Here is a 25175-nt window from a genome sequence, read left to right as displayed (position 1 = left end):
AAGAACGGTCCTGTACCAGATAACGTCTCCACCCTATTTGTCTGTAAAATTCTAAGCATTCACTAGGGAACAGTACTTATATAATAACACGTTTCAATACCATACGTTATGGTAAACATGCTATTAGATATACAGGACATTTATTACGGTCAAAACTACGTAAAGATATAAGAGATGCCCCTACTCTAACCACTTTTAGAGACAAAAATTTTGTTTCTAAAAGAAAGAAAAAAACTCAACTTATCAGACTATGTTACCAGTCATTGTTGTAAGCTTCGCATTGAATAATTCATGTTGTAAATAATTCTAATAAATTAAGTATTGTAAGTTTAATTATTTTAGTATTGTAGATATTCATCTTTAGCAGTTTAGTAATGAAGGTTCATCCTTGTTTAGTGTTCCCAGTTGGTCTGCTAGGGCTAAATACCTTACGTACAAAACCTCTCACAGCAACACACACCTAGCAAGCCTGGATGTGAAGCGGAAATGTTAAAGTGCCTATAAAGTAAAAAATAATTGCTGCTCATTTGAAAGGCTTTTCAAAGTAAAGGAGAAAGGCATTTTCAACATAATAGGTTTCATTCTGGCAACAACATAGTAGGTGTCATTCTGTTTCTTTTGTGATGTACATTGCTGGTGCCAAGTTTGAAGAACACTGCTTTAATATTTCTTAAGTTATTCTCGATTGAGTGTTGTGCTGTTTTACTGGAACCACCTATGACATCATCACTTTCCTCATTTGCATAGTACAAAAACGTGAACATCTCTAAAACGAAAAAAGAGATTCCAAAAAAGGAAAACGCCATTCTCCTTTACTTTGAAAAGTCTTTCAAATAGCCAGCAATTATTTTTTACTTCATAGGCACTTTAACAAATCTTTACATTCATTACTTCCAAACAATAACTCGGTGTTCAAAGACCAAACCATATCTTACTTTCTCTCATCGTACGGCTGACGACACAGACAGTACAGTTCCTCCTCTTCAACTCCGCGGCGAGCCTGGGTACACTCGGCACAGGTCCACTCGTCCATACTTTGCGCGTCTTCTTGAGAGACCTGAACACAAGCTCCATGGAACCAGTTGGCGCACATGTCACAGCCGATGTAAAATCTAAGGCAAAGAAAATCACGTCCCATGATTCTGTTAACAGTTGCGTTTGTGCCTATTTGTGGTAGTTTCAAAGTTCACTTTGCAAAACTTTCAAAAATTTTGAAAGATTGCCCTGAACATCGTGACCTACCTACAATGTAGTGTAATGCCGGAACCACCTTAACCTTTTGACTCCCAGCATTTTTACCACAGTTAGGTGGACAGGTAAAGAGAATGGGGGAAATTATCAACTACTGAGTAAGGTCTAGTTGTGACACGAAATTCTCAGGACCAGCCAACAAAGAAATGTATGGTGCTAGTAAGAAGAATTAACTGTCAGATCTTGGGAGTGAAATGGGTTTAATCGTCTATCAAATAGTGTACATACGTAGCAAAAGCGAAACTTCAATGATGTTTTCCGTAATAGACTACAAATTGGAACAAAGCAATCAAACAAAGTCTTACTGAGTTGGATCATAAGGCTTCTTGCACACACAAAACAAACGTTCTTCGTCAACTTTCTTCTTCTTGGCGTTGGGCCCTTCTGGCGTACTCTGGGAGGGCCTTCTCTCTGAGCTCGTGTGCTTTCGTTTGTTCTTACCGCTCTGCTGAAGTTCCAATATAAGATCTCTCTCGAGAAGGTCCCTTTTCTTCATCAGTTCCCTTTTCAGTGCCTCCTTTCGCTTTTGTAATAAAGCGCTTAGTTTGTTGGCCTTCTGGCGTTCTAGTCGGAGAGCCAGGTTTTCCTCCTTGAGACGTTTTTTCTCTTCCTTTTTGCGTTCAGCGTCTTCACTGCGGTCAATTTTATCAAGAATACCATCAAGGACCTTCCTACATATGGCAAGCCTATGAAAGAAAAACGTTCAACGTCTTAACACGTACCACGGAGGATGCGTGGTCATCATAAGAGATTACCGAGAGAGGTTCAGCGCATTTTGAAAATTCAAGATGGGTCTGAACCCCATGTGCCGAATTTCGTTTAGCCAAAAGTTGCATCTTAGCCTGCTCGTCAACATTCGATAATAAAAAAGGGTTTCACCATGCCGTTTTTGAAATATAAATACTTAAAGCTAAAATTAAGGGCGTTGTTAACAGGTCATACTGTTGCTATGGTATCATATAGTGTCACAAAAATGATACCAACGTGTTCACCAATTATTACACTTTTTATACCATAATCAACTGATAGAAAGAGCAGTTATAATGACCCATCAAAATCTAAGTCTTGGACAGTACTCGAAGTTGTTTTGAGCTGCCTTTAAGTCAGTAAAGCCCATCAAAAGTAAATCAGAAAAAAAAAGAGAGACAGCCCGCGATTCCAAAATCACATTACTGCACAGATAAGCACAAAAGGGAATTATAAACCTGGCACAACAACGTAATTTTGTACTTGCCTGTTCAAATCCTGTCTTGACTCTATGGTCATGTACTTCTTGTTATGTAGTACGGGTACGCTCCCACCCCCCTTGCGAGATTTTGCCTTGACTGCCTGCTGTTTGACTTGTTCTTTAGACGAGTGTTTCATCCGGGATGTCGACATGGGATTGGCTCGGACTGGAACTGTTTTCGGTGTGGCTGTCACTGGGGCAAGGCGAGCGACTGCAACAAACACAATGACAAAATTCTAGATAGTCAGAGGAAAATGTTAAACTTCGTAGGAACCTACCCAGAGAACAGGGGTGCTTACCATTTACAAAAACCGTCCGGTTGGAAATTTCAGGCATAAACATTAAACAGTTGAATGCAACGTTGCGGGAGAGGGAATCGCTATAAACTGTATCCACATCAGCTAGAGAGACTTAAAAGAGCAGAAAAATGGCATCACCTCAAATCACAGTCCATATTTTCAGAAGCTTCCCAAACGGAATGGCGCGAACCATTTGATTTTCCAACTGGAGTTTCCGGTTTTCCCATGTAAATGGTAAGTACCCCAGGCTCTGTTTGATGTAACAGCGATTTGTAACGCTGTTCATGGGCTATACAAATTGGACTGCTTCTGTACAACACATAGCCATATTTAACAAAACAAAAGCATTTCTGAAAGTATTTGAATTTTATACAAATCAGAGAAACGGCGACTACAAGTCCATGGGAGACAGACGTAGTTGAGATACTTTCATAATATGACACTGCGATATTTCCAGGACAATCGAAAATATAATTTTCCTGTGAAATGTGTCAGCACTTTTGTTGCTCATTGGCCACAATCCATCAAAACGTTAGCAACAGTCGACGAGGAACAAGCGACATTTCGTCTCAAAGCTCACATAAATTTACACCTAAACTTGCATATCTATAACTTAGCCAAACCATAAGGTACTATACAAAGATTAGAGGCAAAGACTAGATTACAAGAACCAAGTGAGTTACCTGTGTTAGCGGTATACGCGCCTGGTACAGCAGCAGAAGTATTAGCACGTAAAATCTGAGTTGGCACTGAAGGTGTATAAGCACGTTGGGTGACCTGTGGTTTCGGCTGTAACCGCTGCACATACGGCGTTGAGGTGGATGCGCTAGTCACTGTGGTCCGTGGTACAATCTGCGTTCTCATCTGCGGTGTCGACCCCACGGGTTGAATCCCTAGAGGCTTAGCAGGAACTGCCGGACGCACGACAGGTAGCGTCCGGCGTAAGGCCCCTAGGGGCACCGGTGCAGTGACAGTTGGTTTGTAAGTAACGGGTGTATTGACAGTGGTTTTGAAAACAACTCCCTTCCTTTGCTGAGTCTTAATAGCATTCTGAACTTTTTTCTTGTTCATCTTCAGAAGATTTTGCTGCTGTTGTCGCGCCTGCTGTTCTTGCTGTTTCCGCTGAAGTGCGGCGGCGCGTAGTTCCGCTGCCCGGCGCATGGCTTCTGCTTGTTCCTTCTTTTCTCGTTCCAGGGCCCTCTCGCGTTCAATTCGCTCGTGATACTGGCGTATCTCCCAGAGCTCAAGCTTTGCCTGGTTATAAGAGTAACATAATAAGCAAATAGTGTTGACAGAGGTAAACAGAAACGAATGCTGCCCGACGGTGATAACAATGATAAATAAAAGCTACAAGTAGCAACGTGGGAACGTTTTGCTCCACAAAAGGCACTTTTTACAACTCGTCTTAATTTGGCTCATCCCCTTACTTTGACTGCCTTTGTATTGTTATCAAATACTGTATTTGGCTTCTCACATTCCAAACATAACTTGGATTCTTTTTCTATTTTGAAGGCTGAATCTTCGAAATTCTACGGCGATTCCGTCACAGGTGCTTTCTCTATGTACTCAACTTAACAGCGGCCACAAAATATGACTGTTGTTTACAGTGTTCAATGCGCTTAGCTACACCTAGCTAGTTCACAGGCATGCCACTTAAACTAAAAGAAACAAATATATCAATTAAACCTAATAGGCCTAAAAACAAATCCCACCTGGCGGGTGGCAGACCAGTTGGCTATTTACAAGCATGACTCCAGCTGAATGGTTAGAGCAGGACTTGAATCGGTGACCTCCACATTCTAAGTCCGGCGCCATAACCACTCGGCCAAGCTGCTTCCTGCGCGGAGTTTCACTTGCTATGACACAGGGATCCATGCGTTGTACAACTATTTCATGTCACAGTCACTTACCTCTGGGTACCAGGCTTCCAAAATACGTGGCCCAGAAGGCACCTGTGTTTCGTCCTCGTCATCAGGTTGTAGAACAATCTTAGGTCTCAGTGTCCGACCTCTCTTGCTCTTCGTGGGTGTCGGTCGAGGCGGTTCTACCACAGGTTTGCTAAGCGTGCGTATTATTTTACGTACGAGGTATTTACATCGGAGTCCATCCAGGGAAACAAATTTCCTGTCTGTTATTTCTGTTGTTGTTGTGCCTTGAAGGAAAGGAAACACTGTCAAAGTTACAGCAAGTGTTAGGTGCAAAGAACCTAAATATGAGTAGCGTTGTTTCAGTGCATCGCTTGTTGCAATTGGTTGCTTAGTGCTAGAAGAAGTTACGTTTATCACTCACTTTAAAAAAAACAGTACCCTCACCTTTAGGAATACGTCTTGCATGCGTTTCTTTGTGACTGAAAACACTACTTCCAGTGTTGCGATCGGAGACAGATATTTTCTAAGGTTTTTGTAATACGATCTTATTTTTCCCCCTGAATTTCCAGTGGCCTCTGTCCACCTTCATCAGAGTTGCAACATGGTTGCCACAGACATCACTTTTCAAAATTCCGACTTTTCCCTGATAAAAACAAAATTTCCCTGACCAAATAATACAAAATGTCAGATACAATAGCGGCTTCTAGCCTCATTCTACATCCGTCCTTTCCACTTTTTCATTGAGACTGATAAGTTTTTAACAAATTTTCCTTCTTCATCAAGTAAAAATATTTGAGATCAGAGACCCTAAATGTTTCTTCCAGCTTTCAATGGTATTAAAACAGTCGTTTTAAATTATTTCAATTTTCCCTGACTTTTCTTTGAAATGCCAATTTTCCCCGACTCAAAATAAAATCCCTTGACTTTTCCCTGAACTTGAAGAATTTTTGCCCTGACCATTTCCTGACCTTTGGCAACCCTGTTACAATCTGTCGGTTCGTTATCGCTCGCACTACAAACACCAAACGGCAAACTGTAAGTTTTGCAAATCAAACATTCCCATTAACAAGAGAAATATATGAAACCTCACCTGAGCTCGTGTACACAGTATTGCTGTTTCCGCGCGGTGGCCTCACGTTCATTTCCTCCCATTTTAAACAAGACTGAAGAATTCTCAGTTGAAGTCCTGCACCGGCGAGCGTCTTCAGACTCTGAGTGCGAAAACGCCAGGCTACTTTGAACGAAGGACGAGGTATTCCTGCAGGCCAGTTAACACCTACCGCACGAGACGCATATGTGTATCCACTGACTTCCTTCAGTCCAGCTTTCCTCCCCAGTTTTCTACGTTCGTGCTTTGGAAGCGCAAACACACTTTTCACGGAGTGACGCAACGGCCACTTAGCAAGTCTTCGATTCAACAGCGCACGAGGATCTTTGATGACTGGTTCTAGAGATGGAAACTTTTCTTCCTTAAGTGGTTTCGTTTCCACTTTGGGTTTGATGACAACTTGAGGCTTGGCCTGTGCAACTTGTTGTGGTGGTCTCTGCACAGTAATGGTAGCACCTGGTGTTTTGATGCCGACCGTTTTCTGGACAGAGGTTCCCGGATTTTGCTGCGAGGCTGTGGCTGACACCTGCAGTGTTATCGTCTTAGGGGCACTCAGACCCAGTGGGGATGCCGCCTGCTGGGCAAGAGCAGCCAGCTGTGAACCCTGCAGTGTTAAAGTCCTACCATCTGGGGTGACGAGACGAATGAGCTGTGATGGTCCAATGGTTGTACCAGACGTGGGAATGCTCGCAACCAAAGCCGCTATACTGTTCACTGGAGCCACGCCGGACTGGCCTGATGCTGCAGGCTGAGTACCGATTCTTACTATATTCGATCCCTGTACACCTGTGCTTGGAGCGGGTGTCCTTGGAGAAGGAAGGATCGGCTTGGGGCCTATTGGTACATACTGGGTAGTTTGGCCTTGAGGTCGAGTGGCGAGCCCTATTTTCTGTGGAGCAATGCCTCTAGTGGCAGCTGCAGTCAATGCTGCAGGTGATCCACCACCTTTGGCTAATAGCATATGCCCTAAAGGAGCCACCGGAGATCCTCCTATTGCCCTCCCTCGCGAACCTGCTACAGCTACTCGAGGGCTTGCCAAAGTTGCAGAAGATGGCACAGCCGACACTACGGGCTGTGAACCTATTAAGGCTGCTGTTTTGACAGTAACTGTAGCTGGCAAAGTTATGGCCGCCGCAGAAGAAGCGGTCGAGGATGAAGACTGGCTGACTGTTGTCACAGCACTCTTCACCAGACCGGATGGTTGTGTTGCTGATTGAGATGGAGATGCTGTTGACAAAGCAGCGGTTGTTGCAGACGGCAAAGTACTGCTGACTGAGATTGCAGTTTTCGTTACAAGAACGTTTGCAGTGTTAGTTGTGGCCATTTCACCTGCAGAGCCTGTAGAAACAGAAGACAGCGTTGGTGCTAAACAAGATTGGGACATGGCAATGTCTTGCAAGTTCTCGTTACTTGTCTTGGTTTCTGTTTCTTCTAATAATGGAACTGGCACGCTAGTTGATGCAACAGACGTAGTTGTCTTTTCTGTTGACACTGCTGTTTGGGAACAAGATTCTGCATTCAAGACATCACTCGACACTGCAGTGACATCAACATCCATGGGCTGCTCTGTCAGAAGATGAGTACATTTCGGAGGAGACGTCACTCCAGCCAGGCTTTGATTAGGTGACACTGTGATTACATCAATATCCATGGGTTCCTTAGCAGGATTTGGGCTCTTTTCAGAAGCAGAAGAGGCAGGCTTCGTAGAACTGGGGCATTCATCAGAGTTACTGAACTCAGTCACTTCTACACCGTCAACTGACTGACAAACTTTAGCTTCAGAACTAAGTTGATTGGCCATTTCACTGCTCTCACCTCCATCACTGCTCTCTTTATCAGCAACGTCTTTACGACCATCGTTCATTGTGATGTCTGCAGTATTTGTTTCATTTTCGTGGCTGTCGTCAGAAATCGCATTTGCAAAGTTGCCGTGGCTATCACCCTCAAGTGAAGCAGAAGATTCAAATTCACTAGGTTCTGCTGCTACCGAGACAGACGTTTCAGTGCAACTTTCTGTTCTTTCGACTTCTGGAGCGGTTGCGGAAACACTGGCTCTTACATCACTAAACGAAGCCGCTTCATCAGAAATCGCATTTGCAAAGTTGCCGTGGCTATCACCCTCAAGTGAAGCAGAAGATTCAAATTCACTAGTTTCTGCTGCTACCGAGACAGACGTTTCAGTGCAACTTTCTGTTCTTTCGACTTCTGGAGCGGTTGCGGAAACACTGGCTCTTACATCACTAAACGAAGCCGCTTCATCATGGTTAAATACGTCTTTTGACCTTGAAATGTCCAAAGTGCAACAGTCTGATTGTTCGACGCTCTTGGGTTCCTTGCTTTTGCCGTTATTGTCAATTTTCAAGTTATCATTTGCAGCAATACTGGCATCCTCCATCTTAAGATCGCTGTCAACATTTCCACCTGAGCCCAAAGAACTGTCGGTCAAAAGAGTCGTTTGATCAAAATCGTCGCTGTCTTCTTCATTAGTCCCCACAGATACTTCAACTCCAGCAACGTCTGCTTTGTCTTCCTGTGTATCATTCTCCAATGTTAAACACTCATTCACAAGAGAATCTGAAGGTAACACCCCGCCATCTGAAATATTTACCCTACTACCTGAATTATCAACAGACCTGTTCTCCTCAAATTTAGATTCCTTCTCGCTTTCTTCCTTTGGTCCAACACTTGAGACCTCTTTAGACAATACCGATGGATGTCCTTTTCGATTGTCAGGTAAAACTGTGTCATTAAAACATTTCTCATCAGTTATTTTGTCTTGAGTGTCTTGGGTATAAACCAAAGAATTGTTCTCCGAAGACTGAAATCCCTTCTCGGTTTCTTCCTTTGACTGAACAGCAGAGCTCTCTAAAACATACACATCACTTGAAGTTACATTCGACTCTGCCGCATTCTCTTTAGTATGATCTAGGTCTCCTCGGTCGATACTGGCCATAGACACATCCGATAAGTTTGTTAACCTTTCATGTTGATCTGAAATTTGTTCTTCGGTGCTGGGGATAGAATGAATTTCTAAGAGTGAAGATTTATCTTTCACTGGGCCCTGTTCTACAAAATCCGAGCCTGGAGACAATTCATGTTTATTTGTACTTGTAACTGTTTCTGAATTATCTTTCGATAAGTCAGTCATCAACTCTTCTGTATGTGGCTGAGAGTCCGAGGGTGATGAGCCATTCTCCTCTTTCATATCATCTGGTACATCATCTTCAACAAGTGAGACTTGATTCGAACACAGACTAGAACCTAGAAGAGCTTCATTTTTCGGACCACAGTCTGAATTGAGGTCACTCACTTGACTTGCTTCTGTAGAAAGAGCGATGCAAGGTGAAGAATTTTGTGGAAGAGAAGGGTCAGAAGGTAGAGAATCCTGAGCAACTGTAGATTCAGAAGAGTCTTGTTCAGGAAAAGAAGAATTACAAACTTCACTATGAGACTTAATACTGGCACCAGTTAAAGGACTTGGGGAAGCTGAGCAGGTTAATGCTTGATCTTCATGTTCTTGACAGGAGAGAAGCGATGACACCGGTGTCTTCGCAACATCACTGGAAACCTCCATAGAAGAAATGGCTAATGACTGAGAAACATCTGCTTTGCACACGTAGGAGCTCCCTAAGGCGTTTGTGTCATCACCAATGGTATCACGAGCCACGCTACTCAAAGTGTCTGGTTTACTCTCAAGTTCAAGCATATAATCGTGATTTTCGATTTTTTGTGTAGTTAAAGAAACACTAGCAGAGTTTGAAGGAAGCAAATTTACAGACGAATGTGGAAGAGGACATGGACTTCTGGACATGCTTGCAGTTGAAACGGAAGACAATGCCGAAGACGAGGTTTTAGATACAATATCTGTTGTTAATGAAGACGATGGAGGAGTTGCTGAATAGTCATTAGCTAATGATAAACTGGAGGAAGTTGAGTTATCGTTTTTAACTGCTGCTGAAGAATCTGGAAGAGGAGATGGACACTTGGAGATACTAGCAGCTGAAACAGAGGACAATGGCAAAGATGAGGTAGTAGATACAATATCTGTTGTTGCTGAAGACGATGGAGGAGTTAAGCATTTATTTGCAGAATTGTCAGTATTTAATACCAAACTAGAGGAAGTAGAGGTATCTTTTTCAGCTGAAGAAAACGTTTCACAAGAATTTGATGCAGTTAACAATGAAGTGGATAAATCTGTACCTGAAGAAGTCTGAACCTCTGGGTCTGACAATACTGACGTTGTCGATGGTAGTGCTGAAACTGGGTGACCTGTGGTCTCCGAGGTTGAAGGTGCAGGACTTGCATTCTGTGACACAACGCTTGGGTGAGTCGAGGAAGTACTTGTTGAAATACCAGTGGATGTCGCTGTAGTAACAGCACAAGGAATGACTGAAGTAGAAGTGTTTGCTGCATTATGCCTAAATGCTACATTTTGTACAGGTGATTGTGCTGAAGATGTAACCGTTGAAGTAGCTGCACTCTGAGAAAAGACAGAAGTCTGTGCTGGGAAATCACTAGCAGTGGTAGTTGCAGTAGAGTGTACCAACTGAGAAGATGCTGCTGGTGTAAAAGCTGCCGACGTTGATACCCCTGTAGTTTGAACAGTAACAGAGGTTTGTGTTGGGCCAGTCGCAGCAGCGGTTGTTGCAGTGGCTTGAACCATCTGAGAGGATGCTGCTGGTGTTAAAGTTGCCGAGGTTGATGCAGCTGTAGTTTGAACAGTGACAGCCGTCGGTACTGAGCCAGTAACAGCAGTGGTTGTTGCAGTAGTTTGGACCATCTGAGAAGCTGCAGATTGTGTTGTATATGATAAGGTAGTTGCGGAAGTCTGTACTGGTGCAGAGGCAGCAGTGGTTGTTGTGGTCTGGACAGCTTGAGCTTGAGGTGTAGATTGAAGAGGTGCTCTCTGTGCGGCCAACCTAGCAGCTTGCTCTGCTTCTTGTTTTAACACTTCCTTTCTCTTGGCCTCTTTTAATGCTACAATCTTATTAGTAGTATCCAAAAGTTTTTGCTTTTTGTTGACAAAATTGTCCTTTTCATCCTCAGGGTGTTTCCTTTTCCGCAGCTGAAGACCACTTGTCCAGACCCATCCCCCTCCACCAAACAGCCTGTACTCTTCACCCTTCTGTTTCCACACTTGGTGGTGAGGTATCCATGTGTAATTTACTGTTTAAAAAAAAAAAAACATAATTTATCAGTACCCTCTCATAAATAAATAAATTAATCAATAAATAATATTTACAAAATAGCCTAAGATCGTGTTTCTATTAAACACTTAGATTATGAGTTCGAGATTTCTATCACAAAATTGAATATTGAATATCATGAAATTGAGAGCGGATAATCTACATGTAATTGTTTTAGTATAAATGGCTTCAGACTTCCCATCAATGTAGGTGCTTATCTCTGGTTTCTGTGATAATAATAATAATAATAATAATAATAATAATAATAATAATAATAATTATGCATGTACTGCATGACATGCCTACATGTATACCCATTGGGCCACTAAGCCCCCACCCCCACCCCCACCCCAACCACCAACACCACCACCACCACCACCACCACCACCCTTTACGTTTTTGATTGACCTTACGGTCACATGAGCAAAAACAACAACAGAGCCTTCACAGGGCAATAATTAAGGGCTGTAATGATTAATCCGTAACACCTGTTAGAGCAGGTTATGCTTCATGGGTCATTGATGCTCTGGGTGAACTTGCCTGTAGTCAAAACAATTCACCCACCAAGTCAAGTTTATTATAGGTGTGAAGATTAAGGAAACAGGTGACTCAAAACTTACATCGTAAAGACAGCCCTGCTTCATAAGGATTTAACAATGTAAAGTGATATCTACTCACCAAATCCCTTGCTTTCTACCTCAGGTTCCTCCTCTTCTTCTTTGTGACCATCCTTCTTCTTGGTTCCCACCTGACGAGCCTCAGACAGGACGCGATGTAACTCCACATGACCAACTGCATCATTCCACACTGACAGGTAGCAGATTGGTCTGATGGAACTTTCTAGAAATGACAATGCTGCAGCAAATTCTTGAGGTGTCTTGGACAAGTGAACTGCTTTTACCCAAGTGGAGCGTTGAACTGGCCAAGTGGGATGCATAAAGGATGAAGCAATGGAATTCTCAAGGCTGACTATTGAAAAGCGCAAAGTGTTCAGGATGACTTCCTTACTTCCACAAACTTCTCCGTGCCACTTAAATTCATTGAGGTTAAATTTGTGAGTGACACTGCGCTTCTTATCCCGTTGTTCCAACTGCTGTTGCTTGGTTAGCGCCAAGGGATTGCTTGTAAACTGATTGACATAGGAAGAGTAGTTCGCTTCTGAGCCAAGCCTAAATACAGGTTCTTCTACAGCATCTTTTGCTGAAGGAACTGAATTTCCTGCAGTACTTGCCTCTAAAGCACTTGGCTGTTGATGACTAGCTGTGCCACTGGAGGAAACAGTAACTGGCTTGCTGTCCTTCACCCCTGATGCAGTACTGGCTGGCAAAGCCATGCTGCTATTGGCTGATGATAATGAAGGCAGTTCAGTCTTGATGCTGCTAGCTTGGGCACTTATCCCATTCTGGCTAACAGTAATCTTAGGTTCATCAGTTTCATTCTTTGACGAGGTATTTTCTACAGTGAGTTTGTCTGAGATAGTACTATCAGTAGCTGCACCAGTGGAAATCTGACCTTTTTTTAACACACTTTCGATCTCACTTGGAATTGTACTTTCTTTGCCTGCTTCCTCCACAGCACACATCTCTGTAGTGCCTTCTTCTTCTTCTTTTCGAGGCACTTGAGCAGAATCTTTGCCATGTGACTCTTCCTTGACCAAAGCAGCATCTAAACTTGAAGTAGGTTGCGCTCCATCAACAGATTTCACATCTCCATCTTTGACATCGTCATGTAACATAACAGGTTTTTTCCTGCTGTAAGGGCTGTCTTGTCCTGCAGCTCTTCTGTCTCTTAGCACCATTTGTTTCTCTGCGCTTGGACTAGTGGTGTTCTCAACCTGCGGCCTTGTAACTATCTTCTTCACTTCATTATCAGGGACAAATGTAAGAATGGCAGATGCAGGGATAGGCTTTGATGAAGGAAGTAGACCACTATCTGCCTCTGGATCAATAGATTTTCTTTTTGGAGGTACTGAAATTAAAACAAGAGTTAAATTGTCAATAAGTGAAGAAAAACATTGTGTTACACATTTTTTATCAATGACAACTTAACTCCATTCTTTTGGAAGGATGTTACTTCTTTCTCTGGATATGATTTAGATTGATAATTATTTTAATAAGGTCAACATATATACACTAATATGTGTAGTGGGTTATCACTTACATGAATTTACAAAGTAGGCAGGAAAGTAGCAACTCAAGGTAAATACACTTGTGCTACCACGGGAACAAGGGCACTGTGAGAAGGGACTAGTGTGTGAACACAAAACATGACCACAAACAGTGCTCAAAACAAAAGCCCTCGATCCAGCCTATACACTGCACTACCTATACTACTTCACAATTCTGATGAAGCAGAATGCAATTTGAAGAAACCCAGTTATTAATTGTTTTAACCAGAAAGCACTTGGCATATAGTAATGGATAGAAAGCAAAGTTGTTCTAACCAGCAGTGGATTGTTCCTCTGATGTCTCCATCTCCACATCATCTCCTTGATCTTTTTCCTCTTTCACAGGCTCAGGTTTCACATCTTCTTCTTTTGCTTTTATTTGTCTTGGTCTTCTTTTTGCAAGACCAGAGAGAACATCCCCTACAAATCAATATTTGATCTCACTGTTATGCGCTTATAAAAAAATATACACATAGCACACAGCCATACACTTTTACCATCATTGGTTTTATGCAATCAAACCATGTTCAATGTATGGTATATATATAATTTGCATGCAATATACCACTACTGACAGTAAGACAGTGTACCTGTAAGCCACTGACCATTGAGTAATTTATTATCAGTATTGAGACTATCAGGGTTCTCGTTAAGAGCTGGTAACCAGTCATATGCATTTTTACCATCTATTCATGTACATATTAATTACCAGCTATCATAATTCTAAATAGTGTCAAAATAACAATCCATCATTTGCCTTTCAAATCCATTACATATGTTGGGAAAATTCAGCTGGTGTTTAAGGGTGTTGAAGCATTTCATTTCTATAAAGATTTTGTGAGATATCCATAAGGTAATTGCCCCTTAGAAAATACAACTGTCAAATAAATCAAGCTTGTTTTGAGCTTTATTTTTCTTTTTCAAAAAAAAACAACCCTGATTTCAAGTTCAGTGATGTTCGCTTTTCATTGTTCTTGCGGTAAGTTGAAAACTCATGCGAGGAAAACCCATCTCTACAAGCATAGAATTTAAATTTTTTCCAGGGATGCATGTCCCCAGACCCCCTAGCTTGGCAAAGCCCCTTTGGCCTTGCAGATTTTTGCACGGATCTCAAATCCTGATGTCCTCCTGTTAAAAATCTTCTTGAAACTCCCGCTTACAATGTTTCACATACACTATTCATTGTAAATTAGAGACAAAACTCCCTCTCATACTTTGTAGGCACCACGGTTCAATCTACATGTAGAAATGGAAGCCCCAGACCTATTAAACCAGACTGTGAAGGTAAATAAAACATTTCATGAACTGTCCTACCCCTTGCAGCTTCTGTGAGAGCTTCTGTTATTTCCATGTGCTTGACCATGGTCTTGTACTTCGCCTTTAATGCAGACAGCAATCTCTTCTCCTTGCCATCATCTTCCAAACTACCGATCAGTTCATCCAGATGAGCTTTGCAGCTGAAGTACAAAGTCTCATCGCTGCCTTCCCTAATCGGGAAAGAAGAGTTTACAAAAAAGTTAACTACTAACAGTTGACTTCTGATAACTCGAATCCTCACTAACTCAAACCTCCCGCTAACTCGAAGTAATTTTCATTTCCTCTCAGGCCATTTTCTATATAATTTTACCCTCTTAATAACTCAAACTTCCGATAACTCAAACCTTTTACTATTTCCCCTGAAGTTTCGAGTTATCGGGAGTCGACTGTAAAGGCAATCTTATCTTACCAGCTTTTGGTTCTGGCACTTCAAACTCTGCTGAAGGATTCATAATAATTTAGCAACAGGATGTTTCCATTGTGTACGTTCTCAAGCATTTTAAAGCTCTAGATATTTTTCACACTTAATCTAATGCTAATCATTCTAATCTACCTTGCTAAAAGAAAACAGGAACCTCTACACTGTTCCTCATTTGGAAATGTGATGATGAATGGCTAAAGAAGGGGGGTGTATAGGTTTGCAGATTGATTGTAAAAAGCAGACAGACTGATATTGTTATGACATTATATAACACTGATCAAGTATGTTGCCTTCTTTACAATTTCTGCAAAATATTGACCATAGCATTCACATACACCAGTGTACCAATGAAGTTTTACACTTCTGTTCTTTTCTCACACAAAATCAAGTGAAGAATCTGCAAGACTATTCATTTTCTTAAGATTATAAATTGAATTCAGGGCCGATGATTTTGCCAAGTACTTCCAAACCTGTCAAAGACTGTCCTGGATGGTAAAAAGATGTCACAAAAATTTCCAAAAAAAGTCCCAGGGTAGTTTTAATGGCAGTCCAACTTGTGTTTAGACCAAGATAGTATTCATTAATTAATGTGCATTTTATCAGTGCTTTAGATAAGGCTGTAATTGCATTCATATAAACAAGCAATTTCAGGAAACGTTGCTTAAAATAGATATAACAATCCCCAAAAATATACTAAGATATTTTCCTTCCCTATTTCAGACCTGACCCAGAAATTGGTACACTATTAAAGACCAGACCCTACCTAGAACTGCTTCAGTTCAGGTAAATATTTGAGAGGGGCTTCAAATTTGTGATGTTAATTAAACCTCACTTCTCAAGAGATGAATGAGAACAATTGATGAGAAAATAGATTTTCTGAGTAATACATAATACCTAATTGTTGACCAATGCACATAACCTATACTATATTGAAGACCAAAATAGTCAAAATGTTTACCCCATTTCAGACCAAAGCAACTTAAAGCCCACGCCCCTTGGTGCGGCACATACCTAAAAGGCTTATATAGAGGGATACCCCTTCCCCCACAAAGGAGGGCAGAACAAAACATTGTACAATGTTGCAGTGAAAAAACCCTGCGGGAATGTTGCCAAACAATACGATTCTGGATTTAAACAAAAATATTGATGGATTGACAGATTTGGCAAAAAAGGCAAGAATCAGCAGATTTGCCTATGCCTGGAAAATAGGACAATTTCTGCCAGTTTAATAAATGTACTTGCAAATATAAAGAAAGAATAAGACAGCAAAGCAAGATTTTTGCAAATGACTAACTTTGTAATCTGAACCCTTTTTGTGACAAAGAGGGGTCAGGTGTTAAAAGGAAAACACTTTTGATGCAATAAGACCTTGTATTGTCTTGTAAAGGAATAAATGAAAGGAAAATAAAAATTGACAATCGGCATAGCTAAAAAAAGAAATAAAAAGAAATGCTTGCGGTTAGTTTTACCAGCTTGGTGCAAGATTATTCAAAGGTAAGGGCAAAGTTAAGGTTACTATAAGTGGCGTGATCGTAAAAAAAAAATTTTAGTCCTCCATCTTGAATAAATACTTACACAAACAAACGCCTGGCCAAAAACCAGTACTTCCTTCCTTCCCTATCCACCCCTAAAGGGGCGTTTCTAAGCCATCCATCCCTGTTCCAATCAGGTAGGCAATCTGTGACACCTTTGATTTGGTGGGCCTCGCATACGGGACACAGCCAATCGCCATCAGGAACCACTTCCAACGGAGGTTTGAGGCAGTGAAGATGGTACACTGCAGGACAGTTTTCGCAGCACAGTAAATCACCCATTTTACAGCAGTTTCGACAGTGATCTTCCGATTCTACCATGCCTTCGTTCATTATGTCGTACCTGACCGAATTGGAGGCGAGGAACTGATCGCAAAGTCGCTGCAAAACCTTCAGTCTGTTCTCAACCGTAGTGAAGGGAAATGGACTGTCGCGGTCGTTCCCGCTGACAGCCGAAACAATGTCACCGAATTCGCTTTTATCCGACGAGATGTAGCTCCGAATGAGCTCAGGCCAAGTAAAGTCGCCCAAACAGTACGTCAGGATGTTGAAGCTGTCTTTCTCGTCGCTTGCTGTAAATGTCAATCCGCTCGCATCGTCTTCGGTTAGCAGAAAGCGTAGCAAAGCGATGTGTATTTGTGCAAGCAATGCGGATTGTTCCGGGCTCTGGATTGCCCCGCAAAAGTCTTCGAACCTAAAAGGGGTCAGTCGTATAATCCGGCTAAAATGCCTCAAAACCTCATAAACCCCCAAAGCTTGCAAAATATTCTCTGGCTTGAGTAGAAGATCATCTGACGAGGCGGGTAAGCTGAGAGGTGAGACCACTTTCAGGGGCTCGACATAACGGATTTTCGAGCTTGTGGCGTTTGAAATTGAAGAACCGTGGCTAGAAATTGAATCATTGTCACTTTCAGAATCCGACGAGTCCATTCCGTAGTATTTCCGTGGTGTTGTAGTACTAGAACCTCGAGTTTTAATGCCCGCTGGAGATGAGATACGCGGGATGCCTTGTCCGCCATGTTGGTTGATTGCACTCGCGACATTTGGCGTTTTCGAGCTTTGAGCCTGGTTCTTAGACGGTCTTCCCCTTCCTCTCTTCATTTCATCGATTTAATCTACAGATTGAGGCTAGAGCACGTGAAATGAAGTGCACTTAGCCCACTCCCACACGCTTTCACCGGTATATTCCCGTCTTTTCTCTCACTTCACTTTTTAGAAGCCACATTTTTACTTCGCGGGGAAAGAACACTATGTGGTCACGTGACCAACCCAAAATGCATCGTGCATACTCGTGAAATTTTCAAAAATGCTTGAATAAAGGATTATAAAAATCATTCAGGCCCAAGTTAGGAAACAATAAATCAGTTAAGATACTTAAGCAAATAAAAAACTAGATTCTAACTGGGAAAAAAGAAGAAAATTTTACTGGACTCAATAACTGATAATTTTGCTTTTTTATCAAAACTCCTCCCATAATGCCTTGCGACCCCACTTGCGTTCCTTCCTTCCAAGATGGCGGCCAGTCCTGCAATATCCATGTATCGTCTGCCAACTTATTACGAAGAGATGGTTGTACCACTTCCAAAGTGCATGTATAGCTTGCCGAGCTACTTTCAGACGAATTCAGAAGTGGAGGTAAGCCGTTTGATTTTAATCGTCTGTCACCACAAAAAGTATTTCCTTTCACACGTGGATTTTCCAGAAGCCGGTGTTCGCTAGAGCTCTTCTCACGAGGATTTCTTACTATTCTAGGGTGTCCAAACACAGGAGTCTTCAGCGAGTCTTCAAATTCTCGAAACTAGACAAGAAGACATTCTTTGTGAACTGAATGGATTAAAAGCTGCTGTCGAGGAAATGGCCAGTCGCCTTGGTGTATCTCTTCCGCGTCAAAAAGCGAAAGTAAGACACATGAACTTTAACTTAAAGAGTTGTAGGCATTTTAATTTAACTAAACGCGTCTGTCTGGACGAAAGGAAAAAAGGTACAATCTTTCGCGATGAATAATCATTACTTGTCTTCTTCAATAGAAGAAGAAACCTTGAAACGTTTATTAAGTGAACTGAATTAAGTTTTTAGGAAGGCATTATTAGAGTTTGCCTGTGTTTAAAATTAAAATTAAAAATTTAGTTTTTCTTTCTGATTTCCATGAAGTTGGCTAGGAGAAATTACTTATTAGGCCAACTGAATTTAACAAGAATGTATCGATTTTCAAAAATATTAATTTAAGAACCTAATCAAGCCCAATTCTGTAATCGAGTTCAAATGTGCTTAGTGATCAAACACAACAACAGTTTCAGTCAAATTCTTGATAAGGTTTGATTACCGGGTAATTATAATTTATTGCAAAATTGGCCAACATTTCACCTGGATGTTGACCAGGTGCAAAGTTTGTTATGTAGTGCATGCTGAATTTAATTTGTACAAGGTTTCACATTGAAAGGTAAACTTTTTCAACTCTGTTACAGCATACTGGTTAGAACAGACTTAATTGAGAAATCTGACATATATACAGTTGGATCCCGCTAATTCGAACTTAGTTATTTCAAATTCCTCACTTAGAACTCAAAACCGTATCCCTTGGATTTGCCCTTCAGTCATTTACTATCAGCTATTTTGAACTCCCATTATATATATACAGTCGAACCTCGATTATCCGGACCTCGATTATCCGGACTATTCGATTATCCGGACTTTTTTCTATGGTCCCAATTTTTTCATGAATATTAATTAGTTGTGATCTTGAAAACTCAAAGTCGCAAAAAGCCAAATAATCCTTTCAAAAGACTGTTGAAGCAGCATATTATCCTGTGCGCTTTTCAAAATTCGCAAGTGCGACGAGACAAAGAAATATTCTGATGCGTTCAGCTGAAATCTGATTGGCTCAATTGTTTTGTTACCAAGGGAATTTCATGCTTGATTAGTTCCTTCCGCGTGGGTTACGTAAACACACGAGCGATCGATCGTAAACTCAAATCAAAAACATGTCTACGAAGCGAAAGCGAGCCGTTCTATCGATTAAAGATAAGCAGATAATTATTTCACGTTTGGATAAAGGAGAGAAAGGAACAAATTTAGCTCAAGAATTTGATAGACAATTGTTCTGCTCATCCAGATGAACTCAGCAGCCGCGATGGTTCTGTAACCTGCCTGTTTCTTCCTCCGAACACGACCTCCCTGATTCAGCCAATGCGATCAAGCTACAAGTCTTTGAAGCAAACAAACATGCTTGAACATTTTAGACCTTTGTAAATACCTGAACTGAAAGTTTTTATTTGTAAATACATACAGGCTGTGTAGATTTCACAATTAAAATGATGTTTTCTTTGCTGTATACCTTTTGTTTACATTTCTATCTCATTAATATTCATGTTTTCGATTATCCGGACTCTCGATTATCCGGACTATTTACCAAGGTCCCGACGAGTCCGGATAATCGAGGTTCGACTGTACATATATATATTTAAACTATTTTTTATTTCCTGTGAGAGTTTAAAATAGTGGGGTTCAACTGTAAATGATTTTGAATATAATTGAGTGTGATAGGGTTTATAGTGACACAGGGGATGGGCATGAAATGAAAAGGAACCTTTCTTGGTGAAATGGGGGGGGGGGGGGGGACTAAAGATCTAGTAAGGAGAGGGAGAGATAAGGGATACCCAAGGGTACCCTGGCCCCTCCTTTAGACTACCACTGGTTGTCAATCAAACACTAACAAATTGTTGAGTTGCTTTTTGTTTGATTGCTCAATCAAACCCAGTCATTTGATGTAGTTTAAAACAGCCAATCTCAATATATTAAAATTCTGACAAGGCCCCGGGCTTAGGGCAATATAACTACAAAAGAAATTGCTTATTTTAACAAATTAAAATTTGACGATCATATTTCTGGTATTTGTCGCAAAGTTAGTGCTCAGATAAGTGCTCTGAACAGACTGAAGAATATTTTACCACCAAAAACTAAGGAATCTCTATACCGCGCATTTATACTGCCATATTTGAACTATTGTAACCAAGTCTGGAGCCACTTCAGAAAAAGAAATGCTGCAAAATCAAGAAAGTCAACAAAAGGGCTTTAAGGTACATCTTCAAAAATAAAAGTGAATCTTATCAAGATCTCTTGCAAATAATCAGACTCCCATCCATGGAAAACCAAAGAATCCAAGACATGCTATTGACAATAAACTACTGTATATTGGACAAAGCTCCATCAGCAATTAGAGATCTTATCACCTAGTGCTCATCCAAGGATAATCTTCAACATGACTATATACTTTCTTTGCTGAGAATTAACACAACTGAATAGGGTCTCAAATTTGCAGATATTTTGCTGCAAAGAAATGGAACAAGCAAACAAATGATATTAAAGTAGGCGCTAATGAAGTGAACAACAAAATTTGATTGCTTAGGTTTGACTGATATTGGAATGTATTGTGATTTGATTCTCTAGATTTTCAGTTCTCTGTTTCTAGTTTTATACAATCAATTATTGTACATTTTTGGTTTTAAATTTTAGAATATACTAGGGCTGTGGATTACCCGTAAACTTGGTGATTAGCTAAGCATAACTCCACGTTAAGTAAAGTATTGCATTGTATCTTATATGTTCCTCAACATTAATATGACTAGTTGTGTTTTAGTCCCTTAAGCCGCAGAGCTATTTAGAAGTACAACTGTATTCATTTAAAAATCTGTATGAAAATTGGCTTACTGGGTTTATTGGAAGATCATGCCTGTTTTTAGTGAATAGTTATGAGAATTCTTCTCATAGACATATAATAACAAAAAATTCCCAGGTTTATTGTCTATCGTCAGCTTCACAATCTGCTAAAATGATAAGGATTTGAATAAAGGGTCATCGCAAAATTTTACATTGCACCTTAAGTGGTGGTTGTTAACTTTTTTCCCTTTTTACAATTTTCCTTTCATAATTAAGTATTAGTTCGTGATCAAGTATAAGTTAGTTCACCCAGCTAATACTTAGGTATTAGTTAATTCACCTGGCATGGAGGTGTGTTGGCCTCATGGTTAGTGTGCTTGTCTCTGGATCAAGCATTCTGGGTTCGAGGTGTGGCCTGGGACACTGTGTTGTGTTCCTTGGCAAGCCACTACTCTGACAGCGTCTCTCTCCAGCCAGGTGGATAAATGGGTACCAGCGAAACCCTTCAATGGACTAGCATCCCATCCAGGGGGGAGTAGAAATACTCCTAGTCACTTCATGCTACAGTAAAGTCTGGAGATGAGTGCTTGTCTGATGGGCTACTTGGCTCACATGCAGACTTTACTTTTTTTACCTAGTTAATCTTGCATGGAAGAACCACATCAAAGATCTGTCATTAATAAATTTCAATGCCAACATTATCATCATCATTTTTGTGGTACTATCAGTGTCTGTGGGTAGCTTGCTCACTTGCTTTCTCTCTTGATAATTTTGCTTGATTCATCAATTGATTTACAGAGTTGTTTTCTCTTTCAGGCAACTCCAAGTACACATGACTTTGTTATATCAGCTTCGCCAACTGACCCACCACTGATTGTTAGTACATTACAGCATGTCATGAAACAGAGAGGGTTAGATCACTCTACAGCAACTTTTGTTCACTCATCAGTTCAAGGACCCATTCAAGATCCTGTTAAAACACGCTTCCAGAACTTTGCTAGCTGTAGTAAGGAAATTGGCCGTGCTCCAGTAATTTTAACAGTTGTATGGAAAGAAGGTAAGAAATTGATTTATGTACAATGTACTATTAGCTGACTTTCTTTCCTTTCCAGCAAGATTTTCCAATAGAGCAAAACAGCTTTAACTGTGATATGCAGAAGAGAATTTGATTTCATCATTAGAGGTAAAAGCTTAAAACTAATTGCCAAAACATAAATTTCAAGCCAGCTCTTCAGGGACAAAAAATCACTTCTTTATATTTTGGCTCCCAAGAGATCTTAACAGCAGCACATATGCCTGTGGAAACTCCATATATTAATGTTTCTCATTTATTTCCGATCTCTGTTGCTATGTTAGAAAAGAGTTGGTTCACACCTGTAGGTGTGCATCTGTCAAGTTATGGATGCAGTTTGAAGTTTGGATAGCACTCCAGAAGCCAAAGTTGTTCTTGGCTACAACCTGGACATCTCTTAGTTTTTCTCTCCAAACTCCTGTCTGTGTCTGTACCTCAGGCAGCATCTACACTACGCCAGGGAAATTTGAAAACACAGCCTTATTACTATGGCTAGGCCTACTGTCCACACTAATCCATCATGATAACAGAGCTTTTTGAAAATGCTCTGCAAATTGGGGGAATTTGAAAACGCCGGTATTTTGGAAGCATTTTGAAATCAGAGGTTTTCGAAAACGATGGTGTCACGATAATCATGTGATTTCCCTGACTTAGTTTACGTCAAACACAAATCCAAAATGACTGGTGATTGTTGAGTTTTTCAATTACTCCTGCGTAGTGTGGACAGAGAACATTTCATGCATTTTGAGAGTGAAACTTCTGTTTTCAAATTCCTCTGGCATAGTGCGGATGGGCCCTCAACAGATGCACTCTACATCATGAACCAATTCTTAATTATTCAACGGGAAGTCAGAGATGGATACCAATGGTTTTCAACTGGGTGATTTCCTTCTTTTTTTTTTTTTTTGTTATTTTTTATTTTTGTAGTGGGAGATCTTCCATTTCTGGTGGTATCACCCTGTGCTCACACCCCTCTAACTGGTGAAATAACTATTGCAAGGTTCCTCTGCCGGACACTTCTCCCAGACTTGTATGGCAACCTAACACCTGAAGAATCAGCCACTGTTGACAACTGGATCGACCAATCACTAGCAGGCAATAAAGAGAGAACTGCTGCTTTGAAAAGCCTCAATGTAAAGCTTGCAAAGCAGCAATGGATTCTGGGTGATAAAATGACCCTTGCTGATGTTGTTCTTGCATGCTGCACTGTGAAAGAGAATGGTGGCAGCTCTGTGCCTGGCAATGTTAATAAGTGGCTGATGAGAATTCCAGGACTGTTACCGAGTAACTAATTCAATATTATAGGCATGCAATGTGTGCATAGTTCTACCTAGCTACAGGCCTTTCCTCCGATAGACACTTGGCATAAATGGTGCCTAAATTTGAATAATATTACTGGAGACATGCTAAGCCTTGTGTTAATGTTTTCAGACAAAGGAGTTTTCACATGAATGTGAGACTTGGGATATATAAGTATTGCTATTCAAATATTGGCACAATGTGTGCAAGTGTCTATGCTAGCCTATAGTATTACTTTAATAGACCATTTTCATATTCTTTGTATTGGACTGGAACTCGCTTGCAACCGAGGCTGTTGTGGGGAGTCTTTTCAAATGCAAATGGTATTTATCTCTTTTTAATGATATTTCCCCACATGAGTCCAATACCAAGAATACGAAAATGGTCTATTACTCATCTACTGTTTAAGAAAACAGTCGAAATTCAGCACTGTATACTTGAAGACTGAAGTGTACTGAAACCTATATGTACTATGACATGTCAAAACTGAGAATGCAGAAACACAGAAATGCAATGTTGCTAACAAAAAATAAATTGACATTTCACACCAAGCATCACTGTTCTGTTATCGAATATTGACGTATTGCAGAGGAGAAAAAGTCTGCTATCCCACAATGCCCTGCTACTTCGCAGGCGTATTTTGGGTACGCGAGTGCACATTTACGTATTTTCTTATTAGGCCGCCATCTTGGATTTGGTAACTGTTGAGGATTGGGGCGAGGAAATATTTGCCGAGGGAGTAGGCGTTAAATGGAAAAATGGTACCTTTGTTAAAGAAGACTTTAACAAAGGTACAAAGCTATTTAAACAATAGAGTGTTTCTGTCGAGAGCTATCGGCTGATTGTTGCCCCGCGGAAATTAGATGTTCTTATAACAAATATTTGCCCGAGAAGCGAAGCTTTGACGGCGAACTTCTAGTTTTAAGAACATCAAATTTGCAAGGGACAACTATCAGACCCGATAGTTCCGAGACTAAACACTCTATTGTTTTTATTGTTCGCCACTAAATGCTCTTCCCTGCGCCAGTTCTAAAATCATATTGAATTATCTTCAATATTTTTAGGTGAAAAGCGTGAAAGCCAGAGGTAAAATTTGAGAAAGAAAATAATAAAACTGCGTCTTTCATTTTTTTTTTTTTTTTTTTTTTTTTTCCAAAAACCCGGTTCTTTACAGTAAAATCCTCGCGGACGAATGTTATCCATCCGGGTATTTTCCTCGGACAGGAATTATGAGCAGATAGTGTGTCTCTCCACCGATGAACACTACAAGTCATGTAATCAATTTAAACCAATAAGAAGCAGTCAAAACTTAGTGTGAACTATAATTAACAATTATAGTCGAACCTCCCGTAAGCGTACACCCAAAATATGAAGCCTGGGTAGTCCCTTACGGAAGGTGATCGCTTACGAGAGCTTAGACCATATTGGGTCAAAATTTTGCCTCGTTAGCATAAGGCAACTGCATAGACTTACCCCATGTTTTAAATGTTTTATTCAAGCGAGAAGTCAATTTCGGGGCAAAATCCGGTACTTCACACTGAGAAATTCCCGCCTCTTGTACCATCCAGGAATGCGATGTTACAACACGTTATCATCCAATTTCCTCTCTGTTATCTGTCAAGTGGTAACTTACCAGAGATTAAAAACAAAAGAAAATTTAAAACTTTTAGTACTAAAAGTAGTCACGGTCGCCCACGAGAGGTGGTCGCTTAAAGGAGGCTCCAAATATAGTGATTTAAGGATTGGGAAAGTTTTGGTATTTTGGAGAGCT

At 40.7% G+C, this 25175-nt stretch overlaps 3 protein-coding genes across 4 annotated transcripts in view; 1 reads left to right on the top strand and 2 right to left on the bottom strand.

Moving 5' to 3' along the window:
* Positions 1 to 3158, bottom strand: part of LOC145489067 (adenosine receptor A3-like) — a 252168-nt gene extending 249010 nt beyond the window's left edge. Inside the window, exon 1 of the mRNA XM_081467970.1 lies at positions 2840 to 3158. The gene's annotated coding sequence lies outside the window, so the exon portion shown is untranslated. The remainder of the gene's footprint in view (positions 1 to 2839) is intronic.
* Positions 1 to 21842, bottom strand: part of LOC145489052 (uncharacterized) — a 26089-nt gene extending 4247 nt beyond the window's left edge. Inside the window, exons 1-10 of one of the 2 annotated variants that reach the window (XM_081467949.1) lie at positions 21374 to 21842; positions 14422 to 14594; positions 13384 to 13527; positions 11619 to 12908; positions 5737 to 10920; positions 4689 to 4930; positions 3462 to 4032; positions 2486 to 2690; positions 1557 to 1937; positions 936 to 1112 (exon numbers count right to left, since the gene is read on the bottom strand). In XM_081467949.1, the coding sequence (XP_081324075.1) occupies positions 936 to 1112; positions 1557 to 1937; positions 2486 to 2690; positions 3462 to 4032; positions 4689 to 4930; positions 5737 to 10920; positions 11619 to 12908; positions 13384 to 13527; positions 14422 to 14594; positions 21374 to 21429 (8423 nt within the window). In that variant the 5' untranslated portion in view covers positions 21430 to 21842. Of the gene's footprint in view, positions 1 to 935; positions 1113 to 1556; positions 1938 to 2485; positions 2691 to 3461; positions 4033 to 4688; positions 4931 to 5736; positions 10921 to 11618; positions 12909 to 13383; positions 13528 to 14421; positions 14595 to 16420; positions 17483 to 21373 lie in introns of those variants that run through there. The other variant, XM_081467948.1, reaches the window with a different exon arrangement.
* Positions 17890 to 25175, top strand: LOC145489070 (aminoacyl tRNA synthase complex-interacting multifunctional protein 2-like). Its single transcript, XM_081467974.1, has 4 exons — positions 17890 to 18012; positions 18130 to 18276; positions 21850 to 22090; positions 23033 to 25175. The coding sequence occupies exons 1-4, from the start codon at positions 17890 to 17892 to the stop codon at positions 23395 to 23397; spliced, it is 876 nt and encodes a 291-aa protein (XP_081324100.1). The 3' UTR covers positions 23398 to 25175.

Source organism: Orbicella franksi, chromosome 6, assembly GCF_964199315.1.
Source record: "Orbicella franksi chromosome 6, jaOrbFran1.1, whole genome shotgun sequence".
Taxonomy (NCBI): Eukaryota; Metazoa; Cnidaria; class Anthozoa; order Scleractinia; family Merulinidae; genus Orbicella; species Orbicella franksi.
Note: the sequence above shows the minus strand (reverse complement) of the source record. Positions and strands in the feature narration are given on the sequence as shown.

Bases quoted from the DNA above. Each gene is read 5' to 3' on its own strand.
- LOC145489070 (XM_081467974.1), top strand. From the start codon at position 17,890: ATGGCGGCCAGTCCTGCAATATCCATGTATCGTCTGCCAACTTATTAC. The intron at 18,013-18,129 runs GTAAGCCGTTTG...TTACTATTCTAG, and splicing joins AGACGAATTCAGAAGTGGAG to GGTGTCCAAACACAGGAGTC. The intron at 18,277-21,849 runs GTAAGACACATG...TTTCTCTTTCAG, and splicing joins TTCCGCGTCAAAAAGCGAAA to GCAACTCCAAGTACACATGA.